At 42.4% G+C, this 18,914-nt stretch overlaps 2 protein-coding genes across 3 annotated transcripts in view; one reads left to right on the top strand and one right to left on the bottom strand.

Annotated features, from left to right (window-relative positions):
- Positions 1 to 15,913, bottom strand: part of plod2 (procollagen-lysine, 2-oxoglutarate 5-dioxygenase 2) — a 28,691-nt gene extending 12,778 nt beyond the window's left edge. For both annotated transcript variants that reach the window (XM_084034117.1, XM_084034118.1), the window contains exons 1-4: positions 15,501 to 15,913; positions 3,886 to 3,977; positions 2,839 to 2,975; positions 645 to 808 (exon numbers count right to left, since the gene is read on the bottom strand). In XM_084034117.1, coding sequence (XP_083890243.1) covers positions 645 to 808; positions 2,839 to 2,975; positions 3,886 to 3,977; positions 15,501 to 15,603 — 496 coding nt within the window. In that variant the 5' untranslated portion in view covers positions 15,604 to 15,913. The remainder of the gene's footprint in view (positions 1 to 644; positions 809 to 2,838; positions 2,976 to 3,885; positions 3,978 to 15,500) is intronic.
- agtr1b (angiotensin II receptor, type 1b) overlaps positions 1 to 18,914 on the top strand; it is a 226,600-nt gene that overhangs the window by 16,670 nt on the left and 191,016 nt on the right. The window lies entirely within an intron of this gene.

The raw sequence follows: 18,914 nt of genomic DNA, 5'->3' as shown, positions 1-18,914 counted from the left end.
CCAAACAACTGGCGTGATGCAGCTGGCTGTGCCATCTCCTATTACTCTAGCTGTATTTGTACTGTATGTTTGTCTGATATGTATATTTAATGTCACCACTGTATCATGCCTAGAATCAGCTTCATATATAATGTAGACCACTGAAGGGATCTACTGTTAAATAATGTAAAAGGAACAAAGCAGCTTAATACATCTATCGGCTTCTGTCCACTTGGACAGGAAATATCTCAAAGAGCCAGTTTACAGGGAAAATAAACATCCATTTTACAGACAATAATAAAAAAAAAAGTCCTGCGGTTTTTATATTTTTATTTTAAGACTAACCAAGTCTGTTGTAACTCCTTGAAGTCGCTCCACCATTCTTTAGACGAATAACACTGAGGTTGCCGCCATGCTGCTCAGCCCCCTGAATTCCATTTAGGCCTGCGGGTCTTCAAAGTCTGACAGCTGATGGTGGAATGTATGAACTCATACCCAGCCATACACGTTATGGGTTAACCACCAGGTTACTTAATGTTATCTTAATATGAGATACACCATTCCATCACTTCGACCCTACTTCTTGTCAACTGATAGCAGCAGCATCTTGATTCAGCAGATCAAAACATTCCGATCATACTTTAAAGGTTTTTTTTAGAACCCACCTCCAGAGTTGAGGTAGCGCTTGCCGCTGCGGATCGACGGGTACTTCTCAGCTAGTTTCTTATCAGGCCATATCAGTCCCTCCGCGGCAAAAAGCACTTTGTGATTGGCTTGCTGGAACTTCCTGAGAATCTCTTCTGGTCCCCCAGCGAAGATAAGATCATAGCTAAAAGGGAAGGAGTGAAGATAAAATACAGCAGATCATTATCATTTCTTTGCCCCTTCGAGGGCGTCTGACACACAACCTATGTTCCTACTTGCTTGAGATGGATAGAGATCTAAGTGTAAACAGTTTCAACATTTTTCACGGGCGGTGCATTTGTCATTTTTCTGTGAGGCATTTTCCAAGAGTCCCACTTTGATGGACATTAACACAGAAGAGTTCTGTGACAGATGGAGGAAAAAAGTGCCCAACCCTTTAAATAGGACTTGTGGTGACTTGTTTTAATGCAAGCTGTTATACAGAGGGCAGAGATTTATATGTGGAAACTCCTAATGTTTCTGGCTATTGTCCTGTTGTTGACATGAAGTCCCTGACTATAAAACACCTTCCCCTTCCCAAAATAATCCTGCTCTAAATACACGCAATTTATATTAAGGTGGTAGGAAAAAGCAAAAGACAACCTGAAGCACCTCGGTCAGGCATGTAATGAGATGACTGGAAGTATGACGAAGCCTGTGTGCTCTACTGTATCCACATCTGGCCGACACATGTTCATACAAGTACCCTCTGTCACTTAGTAGCGCATGAAACTTCATTATTTCTGCAGTATTAATAGATCTGCAATGTATGATAGTCATGACATTGTTGTTAAAAAGTAAGTAACTGGTCTGCTTTACGTTCTCTTTGTGGGTGTTGCTCATTATCACCTATGATTGGTGCATTTCTTTGTTTCGACAACAGAACTGCGACGTTTGACATTTGGTTTTAGAGCACAACTCAACACTGAAATACTGTGATAGTAGTGAAATCACTAGCAAGCAGGACTGAGATTAGGGTTGTTTTATGTGTCCTTTAAATAATTCATAGAGAACACTATAAGCTATAATATTTAAATACATATTTAATGATGCACAACGTATGCTGTTTGTTACAGTTCCATTAGGTCTAAACCTTGCTTCAACCCTGAATTTGAAAACACTGCCATAATGTGTGGCATTTGGGAATAAGGTAACCTAACTTGTTACATTTTCAATACTAAGGGAAAAAAGGGAAAAAAGTTCTGGCTGTGAATGAAAATTGAAGTCTAGTATTCGGCTTCTGAACTGCATGCAGTCATTTTTCTATTCAGTTTGGGGGTATTGGCCCATGCTCAGAAGCTGTGTGAAGTGAATGAATTAGAATTTCAGTAAGTGAATTACATGACGGACAAAATGCGAGACTGAATCAGACTTCATCAAAAAAACACCAAGCCAAAGTGGCCCAGCAGGATTATAGATTTAAAACCCACATTTGAGTGGCTCGGTCAGTTTTATTACACTCCAGTCATTTCCTGTAAAAGGAGAAGAAAAAGCCTCTTTCCAATTACCTGTTTTGAGGGTGTGACAACTTTGCACGGCACTTACAGCGCACTAAGTATCATAATCTTTTACTCCATTCGAGGAAATACGTACTGCAAAGCTGTTATTATTCTGAACCTCTCCCATTAACTCAGTAGAACTTTCCACTGGCTTTGAAAACTCATAATTCAGCTACCTGCATGTCATAATTAATCTCTTCGTATATTTGCTCTGTAATAATGCCTTTACCTGAATGAGTGGGGGGTTAGAAACACCTCTCGCTGAGGAGGAATTGCTTTCATAGCAATAATTACAGTCAATATTTGATAAAGCTTATACATCAACACAGCAGTTAAAGGTGATTTATGTCCCTTTCTTGTTATGGAAATGTTTTGTATTTCATTTCAACAACAACAACATATTCACACACATCATTTTTCTTCTTTTTTTAATTATACTTGTTGTCTGCTAATATATTGAATAAAAAATGTATGACTTCACCTCCGTTAAGTATTTTAAAGTGATATGTCTTTTGGGAATTTAACTCTCAGGAAAGATAGTCCGTGAATATTCAAGTAATAAATCCACAGGGGATCACTGAACGCTTTAATTTGGGCTTTGAAATGAATTTGCTTCACTGTCATAAAAAGGTAAATACAACAAGAAAGCTATGAATGTCTTTGTTCATCAACGTACCTATCAACGGAAAGGACAACGAGATCCTCCTGGTCAGCCAGAGCCTCCATGGCCTCCTTTAGTAGTCTAACTTTTTGCCCTCCGCCGATAGAGCGGCCTACGTCACCACCCTTCCATGCCTCTCCCATTCCCAACACCTGTGACACAACACGTGAAGAAGTAGAGCCCAACATTGACAACAAACTTCACCAGAAGACAGCCCAGCAGCATAAATACCCATCTTCCAAAGTCCTTGGTTCATTTTATCTGTTACTTGTCTTATAATATGCAATATTCCAAGAACATTGGGCAGAGTACGATGTGTCCATTAATATCTTTAAAATATTCTAGGGTATGAAGAAGCTTTGGCAAATAGGGCAATATTTTATTGGCTGCTGTAAGTGTTGGCAAAATTGACTTCCACACAATCTCACTGGTTTTGAACACAACTGTGGATGGTAAAAGCACACAGCTGTAGGGGGAGCTGAAGATAAGAGACGTGAGCCTCAGAGTTCAGGGCAGCTTCAGGCTGATAAACCACATGGGCCCAGTTTCTTGAACAACCAGGGGTAATGCCTGAGTTGCAGTCGTATTATTATTTTGTTTACTGATGCCCTGTGGTTGAGTTTCTGGAATGAAGACGAGTGCACACAAAGCCCAAAGAATGATAAAACCAAGCAAAAGAACAAAAGGAATTTAACGCTCATTTAGAAAGGTCCCAACAAGGACCTGTCTGCACGAGACTGAATACAAACAAGTGCAGCGGGGTCACATGGAGAGGCTGATGACAATGCAAATGCTGGTGTTGCACTACATCTGACCTCGGAGCAATGCTTCTTTTTACTGCTGGGTCCAACCTCAGAGGGAAATTCCCACATTGAGGAGTATCGCTTTAAGATGGATGTTTTAGCACTTTGCAGCACTTCATTGTTTCCTTTAACGGGCCCAATCAATCTTGGGAAAACATATGGCTGCTGTGTGTGAGTGTGTGTGTGTGTGTGTGGCATCATTAGCTGGGACAAGCTACACATTTGCCGGCATCCTTTTCAGAATATGAGACAATCTTACCTTCACAGTGTAGTTGAAATAGTTTGCAGACTGCATAAAGCGGAGGAAGCCATCCGTTTCCTCTGTTGCAACAGTGAGGATGAGCAATTTTTCTGCAAAAAGAAGAAAATTCCACATAAAGTAATCACATATTTTTTTTGTATAACAATTGTCCGTATATACACTTACAGCTGACAATCATTTTAAGTTGTAAATTTAGAGTGAATTCTTGGTTTCTATTAAAGGGTATCCGCAAAAATGTCTTTTATTTTTAAGGATTGAGAATCCCAAAACCGAGTTCCTTGTAAACCTCAGACCTATGTCAACAAACTGGCAGCTACTTGGTTTAGCAGTCTAAACCTACATCTCAAATTAGGGACAGCTACTGTATTTTGATACGATTCAAAAAAGGAAGCACATTTTTTATAGTCGGATTGAATAATTCCTTTCTTCTTGGGTTGAAAGAACTCCCACAAACCTCCAGGACATTTCCAGTGGCTGAGTGCTGACGTCTGAGGTCTGAGGAAGGGTTGGACCAAACACAAATTAGCCCCACAGTCTCATCTGAAGCGAGAGAGAGGAAAGACTACGCCCACTAAGCTAGTTTTCTCTTTTCTTATAATCTTTACTTGATTAGAAAGGCTGCAATGTGCGATTGGGAGTCGAGGAGGGAAGCACCCTTGATCTCTTGTTCCAGTTCATCAAACTCAAATTATTGCATGAAGAGAGAGTACTCATTCATGTCCAGCTCCCAAAAGATAATTTCAAAAATGTGCACAGTGTTGTTCTGAACGAGTAGGCACGCCAACAAAAAAAGTTAATGACATTTTAATATGGTTTTATAAGACCAATTGAATACTAATCCTGCTTTTCAAGTTTCAAGAGCCAATCTGTCTTCTATTTAAAATACAGCACTACGTTCCACTAAAGGCTTGTAAATGATTTATTGGACATTGGCAAGGATTGGAAGTATGACGGGGAACATAGCAGGGTGCTATAATTGGCCCGCGAGTGCTCTCTGCCTTAGAACATGCTTAAATAGCGTCAATAAAGAAATTTGCATGCCGTTATTTGTTTATTTTTGGCGGAAATTTGCCTTGTGATTGTTATCTTGTTGGCTGCACGGCAAATACCACCATGCACATAACCGTTCCAACTCCCTCACCACAGCGAAGCGTTCATACAAACCCACTACGGTTACCATGGGAAGGGAAAGTTGACGAAATCGATGCCATCATCAAATTTAACATAAATAACTAGACAATCAATGCTCTGTGGATGCTGAAATATTGGATGTTAAAGTCCAGACATTCACTGCAATTGTGCAGGGACTTAAACTGAACAAGGCCTCAGAGAATACAAAACCCTGGGTGCTATTCTGGATTATTATTTGTCAGCGAAATGACCCACCTTCCACCCACTCATCCACCCAAAAGTACATTACGGCCTCCTCGCAGCGCTTTTCCATCCGTTTCCTGTCCATGCGACTTAGCCGCTCTCTCATCCCAGTCTAGCCTGTGGCCCTGTTGTCCCTCTAATAGCCATTCCAGTTTTCCTCTGACACAGAAGTTCTGTTACAGGTTGGAAACGGTTCCCCCGTCTTCCTCTAGCCTTACAGCATCCGGTGACAGATGGAAGAACTGGGCAGACAGAACTATGTGAGTTTCACATTAAGCCGAAGGGATTGCCTATTCTGAGCCACAGAGGTGTGTTCATGTTCTTGGTCTTGGCTTTGGATGATGGAGCATAGTGCATGGGGTTAGTATCTCTCACATCTGGGAAACACATGTTCAGGCAATTAGGTATGCTAAATGTAATATGTGCATGCACGGATAACAATTGTTCTTGCAAAAGATCCAAAAACCCATCTGCTATGTGAAGCATGTGGAGATAACGGAACTAAAAAAAACTTCTCTCCAGGAAGCCATTTATTGTGTTACAAATATCACAAATAAACTGTAACTTAGACTAAATATTTGCCTAACGGTTGAAAAAAAGGAGACCTTGATAGCAGAGCAGCTTACATTCTCAGCTCCAGCTGGCCAATCACGTTGTTCAGCATGCATGTGAATAGTGCATTGTCTGTTTGGGAAAGTTTCAGAAATAGTTGGACGCTGCCTCCTCAATCCAGCGTATTGGGACGGGGGTCTTGGGATGTAGTTGTCGACCACCCAGCTGGCTGTTCTCACAGACTGCCCCGGTCCCTTAAGGCTTTTGGCTGGAATTTCCTGGCAAAATTTGGTAACCTCCAGGAAAATTCTTTATTTTATAATCTTGCGATTAGAGCCAGGACACGTGTTTTGTATTTCTCTTTGCAATCCTTCTGTTCCCATAAATTCTAAAATCATAACCCGTAGCTTTGTTTGTGCACAATGAAAGCCACCGGTGGAACTACATGTTATGATCCCTGAGCATGACTTTCTTGTTTTAATTAAACACAGAACTGCTGGACCAACAGCTGTGTGCTTTGAGCTGCTCACCTTTTGCCATCAAGAAGAAATAGGTTCGGGACGGCTCACACCAATCCCCTCTTGGTGACATTGCCTTGAGCTTAATGAACCTTTCCTAAATATGCGGGCCACATGAGCGCATACCGGCAAGCAAGCTCCCAGTTTAAAAGATATGAGACGGACACTTTTATTGTCTACATTAAACATGTTATTCCAGCAAAGTCTGAAATAATCTACTTCATGGCTTTTCCCATAGACAATTCCTGGTGGAAAAATACCATAGGATTCACTGTGGGCCGTCTGATATATGGCTGGAAACACTGGCTGGGTATTGTCTCCAAATTAAACACATGGAACCTAGGGGATGCTTGATTATGATTTGCCAATTCTTTGCCAAACCAAGGCCTTGCATCTATTTGTGATATCATGTAACACTGGCGAGTCAGAGGGACTGGGCTTTCCATCACTTACCTAGAAATTCTCTTGTAATCATTTTGGCACAGTGCTCTTTTGTGAGATTGCACAGATGCTTTTAAATGGACTTTCACAGATACTTTATGCACATCTAATTATTATTGTTTTGTTTCTTGGCTTCCTCAATGAATCTGTCAAATGGTTGCCTTTCTTCCTTGCACAGAACATTTTATGAGATCGCCTTCACACTCATAATGAAGCATAACTCTGAGAGTGATGGCTACAGTCAGGAAGGAGAGGTCTTTAGACAGCTGAGATTTTGGAGGATGAGTGTCCTGTCAGAGTAAACAGAGTGAGCTCTCATGTCAGTACTGTACGAAAATCCGCAGGCAGGGAGGAATGCAGATCAGACAGAGCTGCTGTAACTCCCGGCCAAGAAAGGCATGGATGCCAAATGCTCTCTCCCTCCCTCTTCTTCGGTACCACATGGGCCCAGCCGTCTAGGTAAACTTTCACACTTTGATGAGCAAAAGTTGTGAGTCACCGGCTGGGGCTAAGCTTAAGTAAGCATTTCTTTGCAGAACGGAAAGCGGTATCATGGGAATGTGCCATGGCCTTCAGCAAGACTATAACAGGATCTTCCCTCTTTGACGAGACGGTCCTGGAAGGGGAACACAGACCCCGGTTCTTTCCATTCTGGTCATCCATATATAAACAGTGTTTATAAAAGATGTCAGGAGAGTGGTGGTTCAGTTAAGGTGGAGTGGATGAGAACTATTGGAATGTGATAATTAAGATTGATAAACTTCTCCCGGAAACTGTTTTCATGACCTTCTGGTCACTAAGTGGTCGGACCCTCATTTTACCACTTTCCTTGATAGACCCACGGAGCAGAGGGACCACAGCTGAAGGTCAATCTTCATGCTCAAGCTGATTTATGAAGCCAGAGAGAGACCCCGTGTTTAATAGCCCCACCTTTCTCCTTTACATTCCCGATCAGCGGGTAAGACGCATCCAACTGATGTTTCAAAGATAAAATGATCATGCACTCTAATTGAAATTTTATGATGCGCTTACATGTTTAATGATGTGATGACACCTTTGGCGTTTTGGACCTCTCTCCCACAGACTGATCCCGTAAGAGATAATAGGCTATTTTTGATTTATATAACTTAATCCTCATTAGGGATGTCCCGATCCGATATTTGGATCGGATCGGCCGCCGATATTAGCAAAAAATGCATATCGATATCGGATCGGCCTGCACGGGAAAATCCCGATCCGGACTCCCGATCCAGTTTTTTTTTTTAAACTCCGGTCCTTGTTTTCCAGCGCACCGATGTAGTAATCCATTCCATTTTTTTCTGTTTTCCCCCAAAATCCGGTCCGCGTTTTCCAGCACACCTAGCGCACACCTCGCGACCTGTCCAGCATCTACTAAACAACAACAAGACGGACTTGTGTGCATGTCCCGTGTTTCCCCTACCATTGTACAGGCCATAAAATCAATATGCCAAAAATAAGCCACCTATCAATTCATTCATAAATCAATAAACATTTACATTAGGAGTGCCTCCGCGCAGCACAGTAGACTTGCTCCGCAAGACGCGCAGCCACAACAATCCTCGCCGCGCGCTCCCGCTACGTTCTTCTTCGTACTTTACGCGCTTGATGTTGTTCTGATGCCGTTCCGCCTCGTTAAACCACCACGATGTCGCTTTCTACTTTGAAACACGGAGTTGACACTGTATTTTGATAATCTGTTGTACTCTTCAGACTCGTGGTGTGAGCGGGACCGGACCGGCACCGGACCGGCTTCCGCACTGCCTGCTCGCACAGATCCGCTCGTGCGCACATGCGCTTGATGCAGGTCGAGTGTTGTCGATAAATATATGCACTCCTTCAAAACAACATCAAGCCATATTGTGTGTGTAGTATTAGGACGTGATGACGTGTGTACGGGCTAAAGCCGGTTTGGGCTGGAGCAGTGTGAATGCAAAGCAAGGGACTCCCTGTGGGGGGGAGGATTGTTTTTGATAAGCTGTGGAACTCGTGAGTTAACCTATTTCTACCTGAATTTCTATGAACTATTAGGCTGTTGAGTAAACCTATAACTTATATTTTACTTGATAAAATAAGACAATATATGCACTCATATGTCGTTGTAGTGTTTTACAGTATCTGTAGCTATTAATGTGATGCTCATCATTTTCCAGCCATATTTTTCCAGCCCCTAATTTTGGATAATTTCCATCAACCGGCATTTTTAATCTTTAATACATGCTTGGATCGGCCGGTATCGGTATCGGCCGATACTAAAAGCTACAATATCGGTATCGGATCGGAAGTGCAAAAAGCTGGATCGGGACATCCCTAATCCTCATGTTAATAAATAATTTGGTAAGGCACGGGTATTCATATACATCCCCAGAGATCTTAAGCAGGAAGTTGCATGCACACTATTTTGTATATATATGGTTTTAATCTATTTAAGTGTACAAATATTCACTTTTTTTGTGAACCGTTCACAAATGGACTTTCTAACTTTCAATATGTTCCGTTGTGCGTTGGTTCTTCTATATTTGTTTTATAAGCATACAAAATGACTCCCTTTTTGTCTGCATCTCAAGACACAGATTTCTGGATCCAGTGTGAATCTTATCCATTCATTATTACTGCTATTCATATGTAGGTATGGTTGGTGGGACTTGTTTGGTATCGTTCTGGAGCTGAGTGAGCCCAGCTTTCAAATAGGTACGAATTAAATGGACTGTGCAAGGTAGCAAGAGTTGTGTAAAATGAGTTGAAAGGAAGGAATCAAGATACTTCATTAAGATTGGAATGGTTCGCTGTTCGCTCGTACTATGCAGCCCCCGTTATCAGAAGATAAGAAGATGAAAACACTCTTCTACCCGGTTCTTTGACACCGAACTGAGATCACTCAGATCTGTGTGGAAGTGTTCATAACATCAACAGTTTGCAAGAAAATTGAGTTAATCCCATGACATAATCGCCCCTGGTGTGTAAAGGCCTTTAATAGCACACATTTCTTGCATTTATCTGCTGAGCCTGCGTTTAATATTCAGGTAAAGCAAGAAAATATGAGATGGGGAGATGAAAAAAATGACTGCTTCTCATCAGATGTGATTCATACCGGCAAGGATTGCATAGTACTGCTTGATTCCGTTTCTTGAGTGTGAGCCAATGTGCCAGGCTTGTACCTGGAGATTTGCCCGAGGATGAGCACCCTTCTGAAAATAACCAGCTCCCCTCGTACTAAATGTGAATTTAACCTTAACTCAAGTTGGTGAACTGAAATAACGCAGTGCGACGTGACTGTCAGTGTGTATAGAGTGGTAAGAAATAGTTTACATGCGCTGAGTGCAACAGACTCCCAGGCTCTCTCTCTCGCTTCGTGGATGGGCCTTCGCCCAAAACATTCAGCAGTAATGTGCACTGCCACGTCGTACAGCTGAAACCCCTCATTGTGTTCCTCAATGCAACATACACCCTTTCCATTCCGGTGGCTGGTTGTTATGGGACGCAAGGTTGATGTCGACATCGTCGGGCCGCCTGACCAAGCAATACAAACGGGAACAGACCCGTCACTCACGTCCAAAGTTAATGAAAGGTAGCGGAGAGAAATGAAAAGGGCAAACAAGTTTCACAACAGCAAATATGAGACAAAATCCATATTTTGGAGAGTGAATCAGGGCAGAAACAGAGCGTATCTCTCTCCACACAGACCTGCACCACATTCCTCAAGACTCCCTGTCATCCATTTGGCAAAAGATAACAGGGCAAGTGTCATGTTATTGTGTATCGTAAAGGTTACTGTCGCTCTGGTTCTGCTTAAACTTGAGCTGTGTTGCTTGGATGAGTTGTTCACCTCGATCATCACAATCCAATGGTGCTTTGATTGGAATATCGTGTCACAGCTGGAACCAATAAGATGGTATTCTCAAGTGTAAGCAAACATTTAATCACGCTGTAAAATTAGACACAACTACTGCTTGGGACCTCATGAAATGGATGCGGAGTAGTTCAGAAAAGCTTTATGCCATTATTAAACCTCCAATAAGGTATTTTTTGACAGTGGAAATAGTTTGTACATCTTTTTAAATCATTGCATTGATTTTCTTAGCACTTATGGAGCAACATTATCATTCATTTGGGGTCCTGTTTCTGAGCATTTGGTGGATGTAAGTCCAATATGGTCTCTCAGCTCTGTTTTTTGGCTCTCCATCACCTCCTGAGGGAAAAATCTGATGCTTTAGCTTCTAAATGAGTCTTTAAAGAAGCCGGCCAACGTAGACCACGATGGATCTGGCCACTGAATTGGGACACACCTAAAGACTCTTTAAATGTATGTTAAAAGACTTAAATGAGACACAAAAATCAATTAATCTCATCATTTTAGACATATATTTGTTGATTACCTGTCTTTTCCAGCTTCGTCCTGCTATCCATGTAAACACATGAAAGCATGTTACCCCTCCTACTGTCACGGTTCAGAGATTTTCCAGCTTTAGAATGCATTAGACTTTTAATACACCTTTGGCACAGAAGTAGCACTTTTGATATCGAAAGCCAAAAGCCCTGAGACCTGCAGACATTCCTCCTCTCCGCCGTTGCTAACTAGATGAGCGCTCATGTGTTCGTAATTAGCCGTGCTCCCTAAATTTGAGGGACTAGAGGATAATGCTCGCACGTCGGTGAGTCGGACATTACTTTGGTTTCCCACAACTAAAAGGAGTTTATTTCCTAGCGACGTTTAAAGTCCCCATAATTGATAAAACACACCGTTTCCATAACACACGGGACCGTGTAGTTGCATCTGCAGAGAAAAGGCCTGTCTTTTCAATTACACATGTCAGACCACAGGCACCTCGGCCTTTAGGATGTGGCATGATGTCACCAGCGGCGAGCCAGGAAACCATTTTTCTCGTCTCGTCATTTTGAATCGAGAATAGCTTATTTATTTTACCCTACAAAAACAAAAGTTGTGCAGAAAGAAACAAGTTATTTCATCTGGTTTGTGTCGTGCAGGGCTGCTGTCAGCGGTAATGGTTTGAGTTAGGGCACTAATCTTCTCTACCGGTGTTACTGTAGAGCTTTAAATCCATCGTTGTTGACGCACGCCTAGTTTAATTTGACATAATGTATTTAGAGGTTAACAATTTGGGTTAAACCATGTGCCTTAATTGTTGTGCTGTCAATGGAAGGGAAAACACAATTTTACGGCGTAAGCGATAATATTATTTCGATAATTCGTCCTGCAAAAGGGAATATGAGTCAGGCATTTTGATGTATAACCGCATGCTGTTTCTTTGAAACGGTTCCTGGTTCTCTACCTAGGGAGTGAATTGAGAATGCTTTATAGATGAGCTGTGAGCAACTCCCTAAGTGCATGCTTTGGCTTCATCTACATGTTCTCTTCAGCTAGCTGATTTATTTAAACAGGCTTCAATGATCGCTGGTTTTAACAACAAAAAGGCTGTAGTTTGACATTTTAATTAAACCTTCTGACAATTTGATTGTTTTTTTGTTTTTTTCTGTAGCGCAATTTCTCTAATTCCTTTTGGTTTGTCGCCGCAAATATTCCAGGCTCTATTTCCTTTAATTATTTTGACAAAGTAATGACTTCGACTTAAAGCAAAGTTGTACAAGTTGAACAATACGTGTCAATTCCAACAGCACACCCTGCCAGCTGCAACACTTCAAGATCGAAGCCCTCGCCAAATTCACACAGCTGCTCAATCCCAACTTTATCATGACCTGCTCGTAAGCCCAATGGGATTTCTGGACTGGTCTCGACAACCTTCCTGTAAAGTCATCTGTTTTCAGTATTAAGAGGAAGACATTGCATCATGGGAAGTGTATTGTTGCTAATCGTATCTGCTTGATAGCTGGCAGAATACCTCTGACAGCTTAGAGAAAAAAACAGACAAAAAAAAAAGCAGACACGACACATTTGGCTGAAAGGGAGGCGAAGAACTGACCCTTGCGGTGATAGAGTGACAATGTTCTAAGGCGTGATTGCAGGTTTGGCCTGCCAGCAGGGTTTGTCCGTTTTGTTAGACTGGAATTTGAGAGCGCCATGTTACAGAATAGAAAGCATGGGGCAACTTGAGGTGGAGTTTCCTTTTCCTTCTCTATAAAAAATGCTCCCTGATGACACGTCAGTGTTGTTGTCTGGAAAAAGGTTTAATCTACTGAGTAATGGTCTTTATCACTCTTACATACACACTCACTGAGACGTGTTCTTGCAGCTGCCAGGAAGAGAATAGTTGTTTCCAAAGAAAAGTTAACATCTCTCTTTAAAGATGGTGTTGATCCGAATCAGACTTCATTAAGAACAGCTTAGATTTTGTATTTCGTGTTTAAAAACGTTGAAAATGTTGGATTTGGTCAATTTTGAATCCAATATGGACTCTGTTAGTCAGTCAGAAATCAGTGAAAGGGTCCTTTCAGGTGGCTGGACTGTGGGGGTCTACGCTGCCCACTTTTTGTAACTTTCCTACAGAAGAACCGGCAGCCACGTCCTCTGTTCAGTGACTGGCCAGGTGCACGTAGGTGAGAAACGGCCACATCCCTGCTTTTCTACTTCTTCAACTGCCCCTTTGTGCTGCTGAATCGCACTGTTTTAGTTTTTCTGCACTAAAACCGTTGTGGTCCGGTCTTTGTGGTCTCAGGGAAGACTCAAGTCTCTGAATTAAGTCTGAACCAAGAGAGAGAGAGACACTCTCTACATCTGCACAGGTGGCGTTCAACACAAATCAGGAACTATGAATACCTGTATACCTATGCAATACTTATTGGCACCTTGCCAACTGCCTATTCTGCTTTGTAACACCCCGTCACTATGACGACCAGCATCGGGGCCCCACCTAAAAGGAATGTCACCCTGGAAGTGAACTGGTTCTTTATTACAAAAGCAGAAGATTTAGACCCCAACAAGTCAACAACGCTTCACCCACATGACTCTGCATCCCTCTTTGTTCTGGAAGGAAAAGTGTTTGACACTGTTAACACCTCATGCAATCGGTGTAATCAGGTGTTTGTGACGTTTTGACCCGGGCCCCAAAATAACTGGTTTCACTAAATCTCAGTCGAGAACAAAATCTTCTATTTGGATTAGAAAAATACGCAAAAAAAGAGTGTCTGCACTACATCTAAACTTTTGGCATGTAATGAAATGATGCATGCAATGTGCTGCAAAATCCTACTACAACACAGCAAACTGCTCATGGAGTTATAATGCATGAACTCTTAATTCATTAGAATTACTCGCCATCGCCTTGTGCATCACAACATCTTTAGTAGTTAAATAACAGTGTCATTTAAAGACGTTTCAACAAGTAGTCCTGATCCGTTTTGCTGTTTTGCACGCTGAGGGAGTTCTTTGCAGGAACATCTGTGCGTGATGTTATTTTGGCAATGAAACGTAGGGGAAAAAGCGGACTAAGTTTTCAATCTATACAGTTTTTGACTGTCTATTCCCTCCAGAAATGAAATCTGTTTTGACCTGAAATGCCTCTTTTGTTCAAAAGAGAAAGGTGCTGTGCATTATATACTTTCACGTCCCTCAGTGAATATGACACCTGGTTACATCTAAAAATAGAGCTAAGCTGCAGAAACGGATTAAAGCCAATTGAATTTAAATACCCCGATATAATGACATATGATTGCCTCCATTTACAACTGCTTGATTTACCTCAAATTCCACCCGATTTAGTAACTGCATCACATCTCTCCCCCTATATAACCCCCAGGTGTTGCCATGCTAACAAGGCTTTCCACAAGCAAACATTCGAACCCTTGTAAAGTTAACGGGGCTTCTGTGTGGGAGAGACTCCCCCATCAGTCCAGACCAGAGGACAAAAACAAGCCTGTGGAGACTGAAGGCAGCTGTTGTGCCCCCCGATAGCTGACTGCCTCCCCGGCATCATTAAAAAAACAAAAAAACACACACATAAGCCCCACAGCATTTATGACACCAGATTAAAATGGAACATATGCATCCACTTAAACTATTTCGTTGTTTACAAGACCCTGCTACTGTGAAAAGTTGCTGTTTAAATAAAAGCAGGCTAGACAGCAACAGTGACATGGCAACAAGTTAATAAAACTGTGACACACATTAAGGGGTGCCTCAGGGAGCATACTATGTGTATTGTATAATCTCAGCTGAGCACCAGTGCAGGTTCTACTTGGCTCTCCTCCAGGGAAACTTCAATAACAACATTTTTACAGCAGCTTATCACATAATTACTTGTTTGCTATTAAAAACCAATACTAATGGACGGCTCGCGCATTTCTGATTTTATGGTAAATCGTGGCTGATTGTTGTGAATGCTCAGCTCCGATTGGTTGGTTGTTTTCTCACGCTTGCGTTTTTGTTTACAGCCTGACATGTATATAAAAACCGCTGCCAAAACAACATCAAACACGGCAGCATTGTGAGAAACCGCAGACTGTTTTCAGACTTTTTTTTTTTTCTTTACATGTAATTTTACGCTCCGACATATTTAGACGCACGCGCAGGGGCGCCTCGCGCGCGTGAACCTGCAGCCTCTTGTACAGTAACATCACGCGGCTGAAGGTAGGGAGGTAAATTTCCCACACAGTTGCCATGATGACGCCTCTCTCATGCTTAGTTATATGTATATATTTAATATATAACGGCTGGCTTCGTGCGTGATGACGACACACGAGGCTGTTTCAGTCCGGGACGCCCCGCAAACAACAATGAGAAACAAAGTTGCTTACCTTTAGGAATGGGCGCGAGGGCTTGAGGTGCATCAGTAGAGAAGACGCAGTGTGCAAACTTCAGCCAGCACGAAAACGCAAAACACAACTTGAGGTACTCCATTATTGCTGCTGTGCGCGTTAACCGGACACAAAGTGCGGGTGACCGCCGGACTGTTAGACTACCTCCCCAGCCCCCGAACGCGCTGGTCAGGATCCTTACTGTAGACTACGCTCTCGCGATAATAAAATAATAATAAAAAAAGTCCCCCAGTGGATGTGAAGTTCTGTGGAGCAGCAGGAGACACACAGAGGGGGGGTTGGAGTTACTGTAACGCGCAGCCTGTTGCGTTCCCGGTGAAGTTGCAGCCGATGGAGAGAGGCAACATAACGGTGTTCAGCCCTGACACAGGGACGTCCTGCGCGAAAGTGTGACCAAGCACAGCTGTATTTGAACCCCCCACCCCTCCTCCTCACACCCCTTCACAGTTACATAGCCTCCCCTCCCCCTGGTCCCCTCCCCCTGAGCACCCAGAGCCAGAGACCAGCACTACCCCCCTTCCTAGCAGACTCCTCATCCAGCCTCAGTTGTATAAACCCTGTTATAAAACTATACAATCATATTTAAAGTGCGTCAATACTTGAAAAAGTCTCATAAAGGATGTTTTTATTTTACTTTTATATGGTGTTATTGAACATAAAACATATCTAGGAGCAGTGGAAGTGTCTCTTACTTCAGTTTAAGTAGAAATATTACAGTATTTTAAATGTAAAAATAATAAAAAAATAATATGAATATACGAATTGTTACTTTTTTACTTAATATACGCTAAATATATTTTTGTTGGGTAAGATAATCTTTGATTTTTGAATCGTAAATTAAGTAAAAAGTTAACGTTGCAGCTTAAAAAACAGCTGCATGACTTCACGGCAGCACGAAGCCAAAGGCAGAGCAGTGTTTGGTATGATGACGTCCTGCAGTCTCATTAAGCCACTTTATTGACATATTTTATATTCAAACAAAACATATAAATCTTTGAAGCTTGTGTAAACCACAGACCTTCAAGCCATCTAAAAAAAACAAGGGAAGTGCAAAAATGAGTCAATCGTCTGCAGCATTTTTATATTTTAATTCATGTTAAGTAGTTCAAGAAACATTGCATCATATTTTTTATTGTAATCCACTTTAATCTGCAGTAACTACAGATTCGGACACCTGCATGGGTGCGTTTCCCTGGGGATTGTAGTCGAGTAAAAGTAATGAAGTTGGACAAAATGGAAATACTCGTGTAAAAGTGCCACTTGGGTCCTCGGTTAATTGCCACTGTGGCTACAGCTGACCGAGGATGGCATATGGAACCGCCAACTGAAGTAATAAAAAAAGAACCCAAACATTAAATCCAACTTCCATTTTGCCATGTGATCCTATTTGTGTCTGTCAGCTGACCTTGAAGCCCACGCTCCGTCTCATTTGTGTCTCTCATTCCTGATTAGCAGTAACAGACTTGCCCCTCCGGCGTAAACCTTTCCCGTCTGGCTAACACTTTGCACGGTTGCGATGACGGCCCGTGCCCAGATTGTTTTACTTAATGACATCACCGGGTTCATGGTTTTCGATTTTATGAGAGAAATTACTTCTTTCCAGAGGGGCCCCGATAAACCCTGAATATGTAGAGCCGTGCCAGAAAACGCAACATAGAGCTCTGGATTTGGATTTCAACTTTTTTTTTTTAATGCAATTCAGCATGCAACTTGAGAGCATTGTGGAAATAAGTGTCACGAAAAATTGTGGATTCTTGCGGTCAATCCTCCCCGCTGTGAAACTCCGACCAACGAACGGAGTTAAAACAACACATTTGTAGATCAATCCCGTTCCTCGCAATGAAAACACAACTTAAAGAATGTGTAATTTAACGTCTCGGTGACAAATATCCAACAGGGATTGATTTTGCCCCCGCGGGTTGGTGAGGGAACTCTCCGCAGCTGGAAAATGTAAGAACTTGTGGTACGGAGCCTCATCCTGGATCTTGGCAGCGCGCGATATGGAATAAGTTATGTCTTGCTTCAATGCGCTGGCTCGGGTCCGAACCCCCACCAAACATTTGGAAAGTGTCCTTTGGTCTTGATTACATCTTGAGAAAATGTCCAGAGTTTATATGAGCGGTTTTAATATCCCACCAGAGGTCTGGAGACGTGAAATACTGTCACTTATAAGAAACATCAGGACGATTTTACCTATTTTAAAGCAAGATTTGCAAAAAGAAAAAAAAAAAAAAAGGTGTGACACGTTTTAAGCACTCGCTGATGACCCGGTTTAATTTGGGATGCATGTGGTGTGGGTGATGAAATGACAGTTAATTACACAAAATTGGCACATATATTATACATAGACGGGGAGACTGCTGTGGTAAGTGGGATGGGAGGACGGAGGAGAGAGAGTCTGGAGCGCATCAGGGCACCTGCACGTAATTATCCCCACATCATATCTGCCTGGGTATCGCTGGGAGGCGACAGCCTTTGGACTTCATCACACAGCTGTTTATCAAACCTTTTTAAAGGAAGCACCTTCTGACAGCACAGGTGGTGGAGTCTGGAGCCTGCCTTTTTTTTTTTAATTCTGGCTCATATTGGATCCAAATAAAACACACAAGCCTCCAACCTCCTCTGTCCTTGCATTAGTAAAAGACTAAACAGTGTTAAGCTTGCAGACGGCAGGCGGCCAGCCCTCTGTTTTCAGCGCTGTTGTGGAGACGGTGGGTGTGCAGGCGTTTGTTTACATTTAATCTCAAGCCGAACGAAGGAACAGATGATTCATTAGGGAGAACTATGGAGGAGATGCCCGATGTTGGATGGGAAAAGAGAACTCCGGCTGAAACGATTCCTCCATCCATTCACTTATTTCCCCTCGTGGATATTAAAGCCGGGCATATAGTCGCAATCCTATGTTGTCACTTTTGATTTATGTCGGTGAACTGTAATAACTTTCGCCGTTATCGAAGCCAAACTAACATAATGGTCAGTGGTCGGGACACACCTTGGATTTCTCTCTACTTTCTACCCTATTTTTGAACCTCCTTTTGGTGGTACAAACGGATGGTTTTGCAATTGCCCTGGTGAGTCACATATCCTAGACGCTCGGTCCCCTAAACCTTGCCTGGGAACCCGCAAGTGGACCATGATTGTTAAAGAATGGGTTTTTATTTTTATCCCAAAGGCTTTGATCACTCAGCGGAAGGTTTAATTACTAGTCCAGATCGATGGACAGGGCACCACCCCTTTCCCCCCACTCTGTTTGTCTTCCTGGGAATTTATTGTGACGTCCTCCCTGGATCAGCTCCCACTAAGTTGTCCCCCTTATGAGGGGCATCCATTGGCCCAGGGTGTGGTCTAAGGGCTGCTTAGTCAATACCACGTTTAATCTAACACCAAAGAATT

Source organism: Eutrigla gurnardus, assembly GCF_963514095.1.
Source record: "Eutrigla gurnardus genome assembly, chromosome: 18".
In the NCBI taxonomy this organism is placed as follows: domain Eukaryota; kingdom Metazoa; phylum Chordata; class Actinopteri; order Perciformes; family Triglidae; genus Eutrigla; species Eutrigla gurnardus.
The sequence above is the reverse complement of the archived record's forward strand: the minus strand, read 5'-3'. Positions and strand labels throughout refer to the sequence as shown.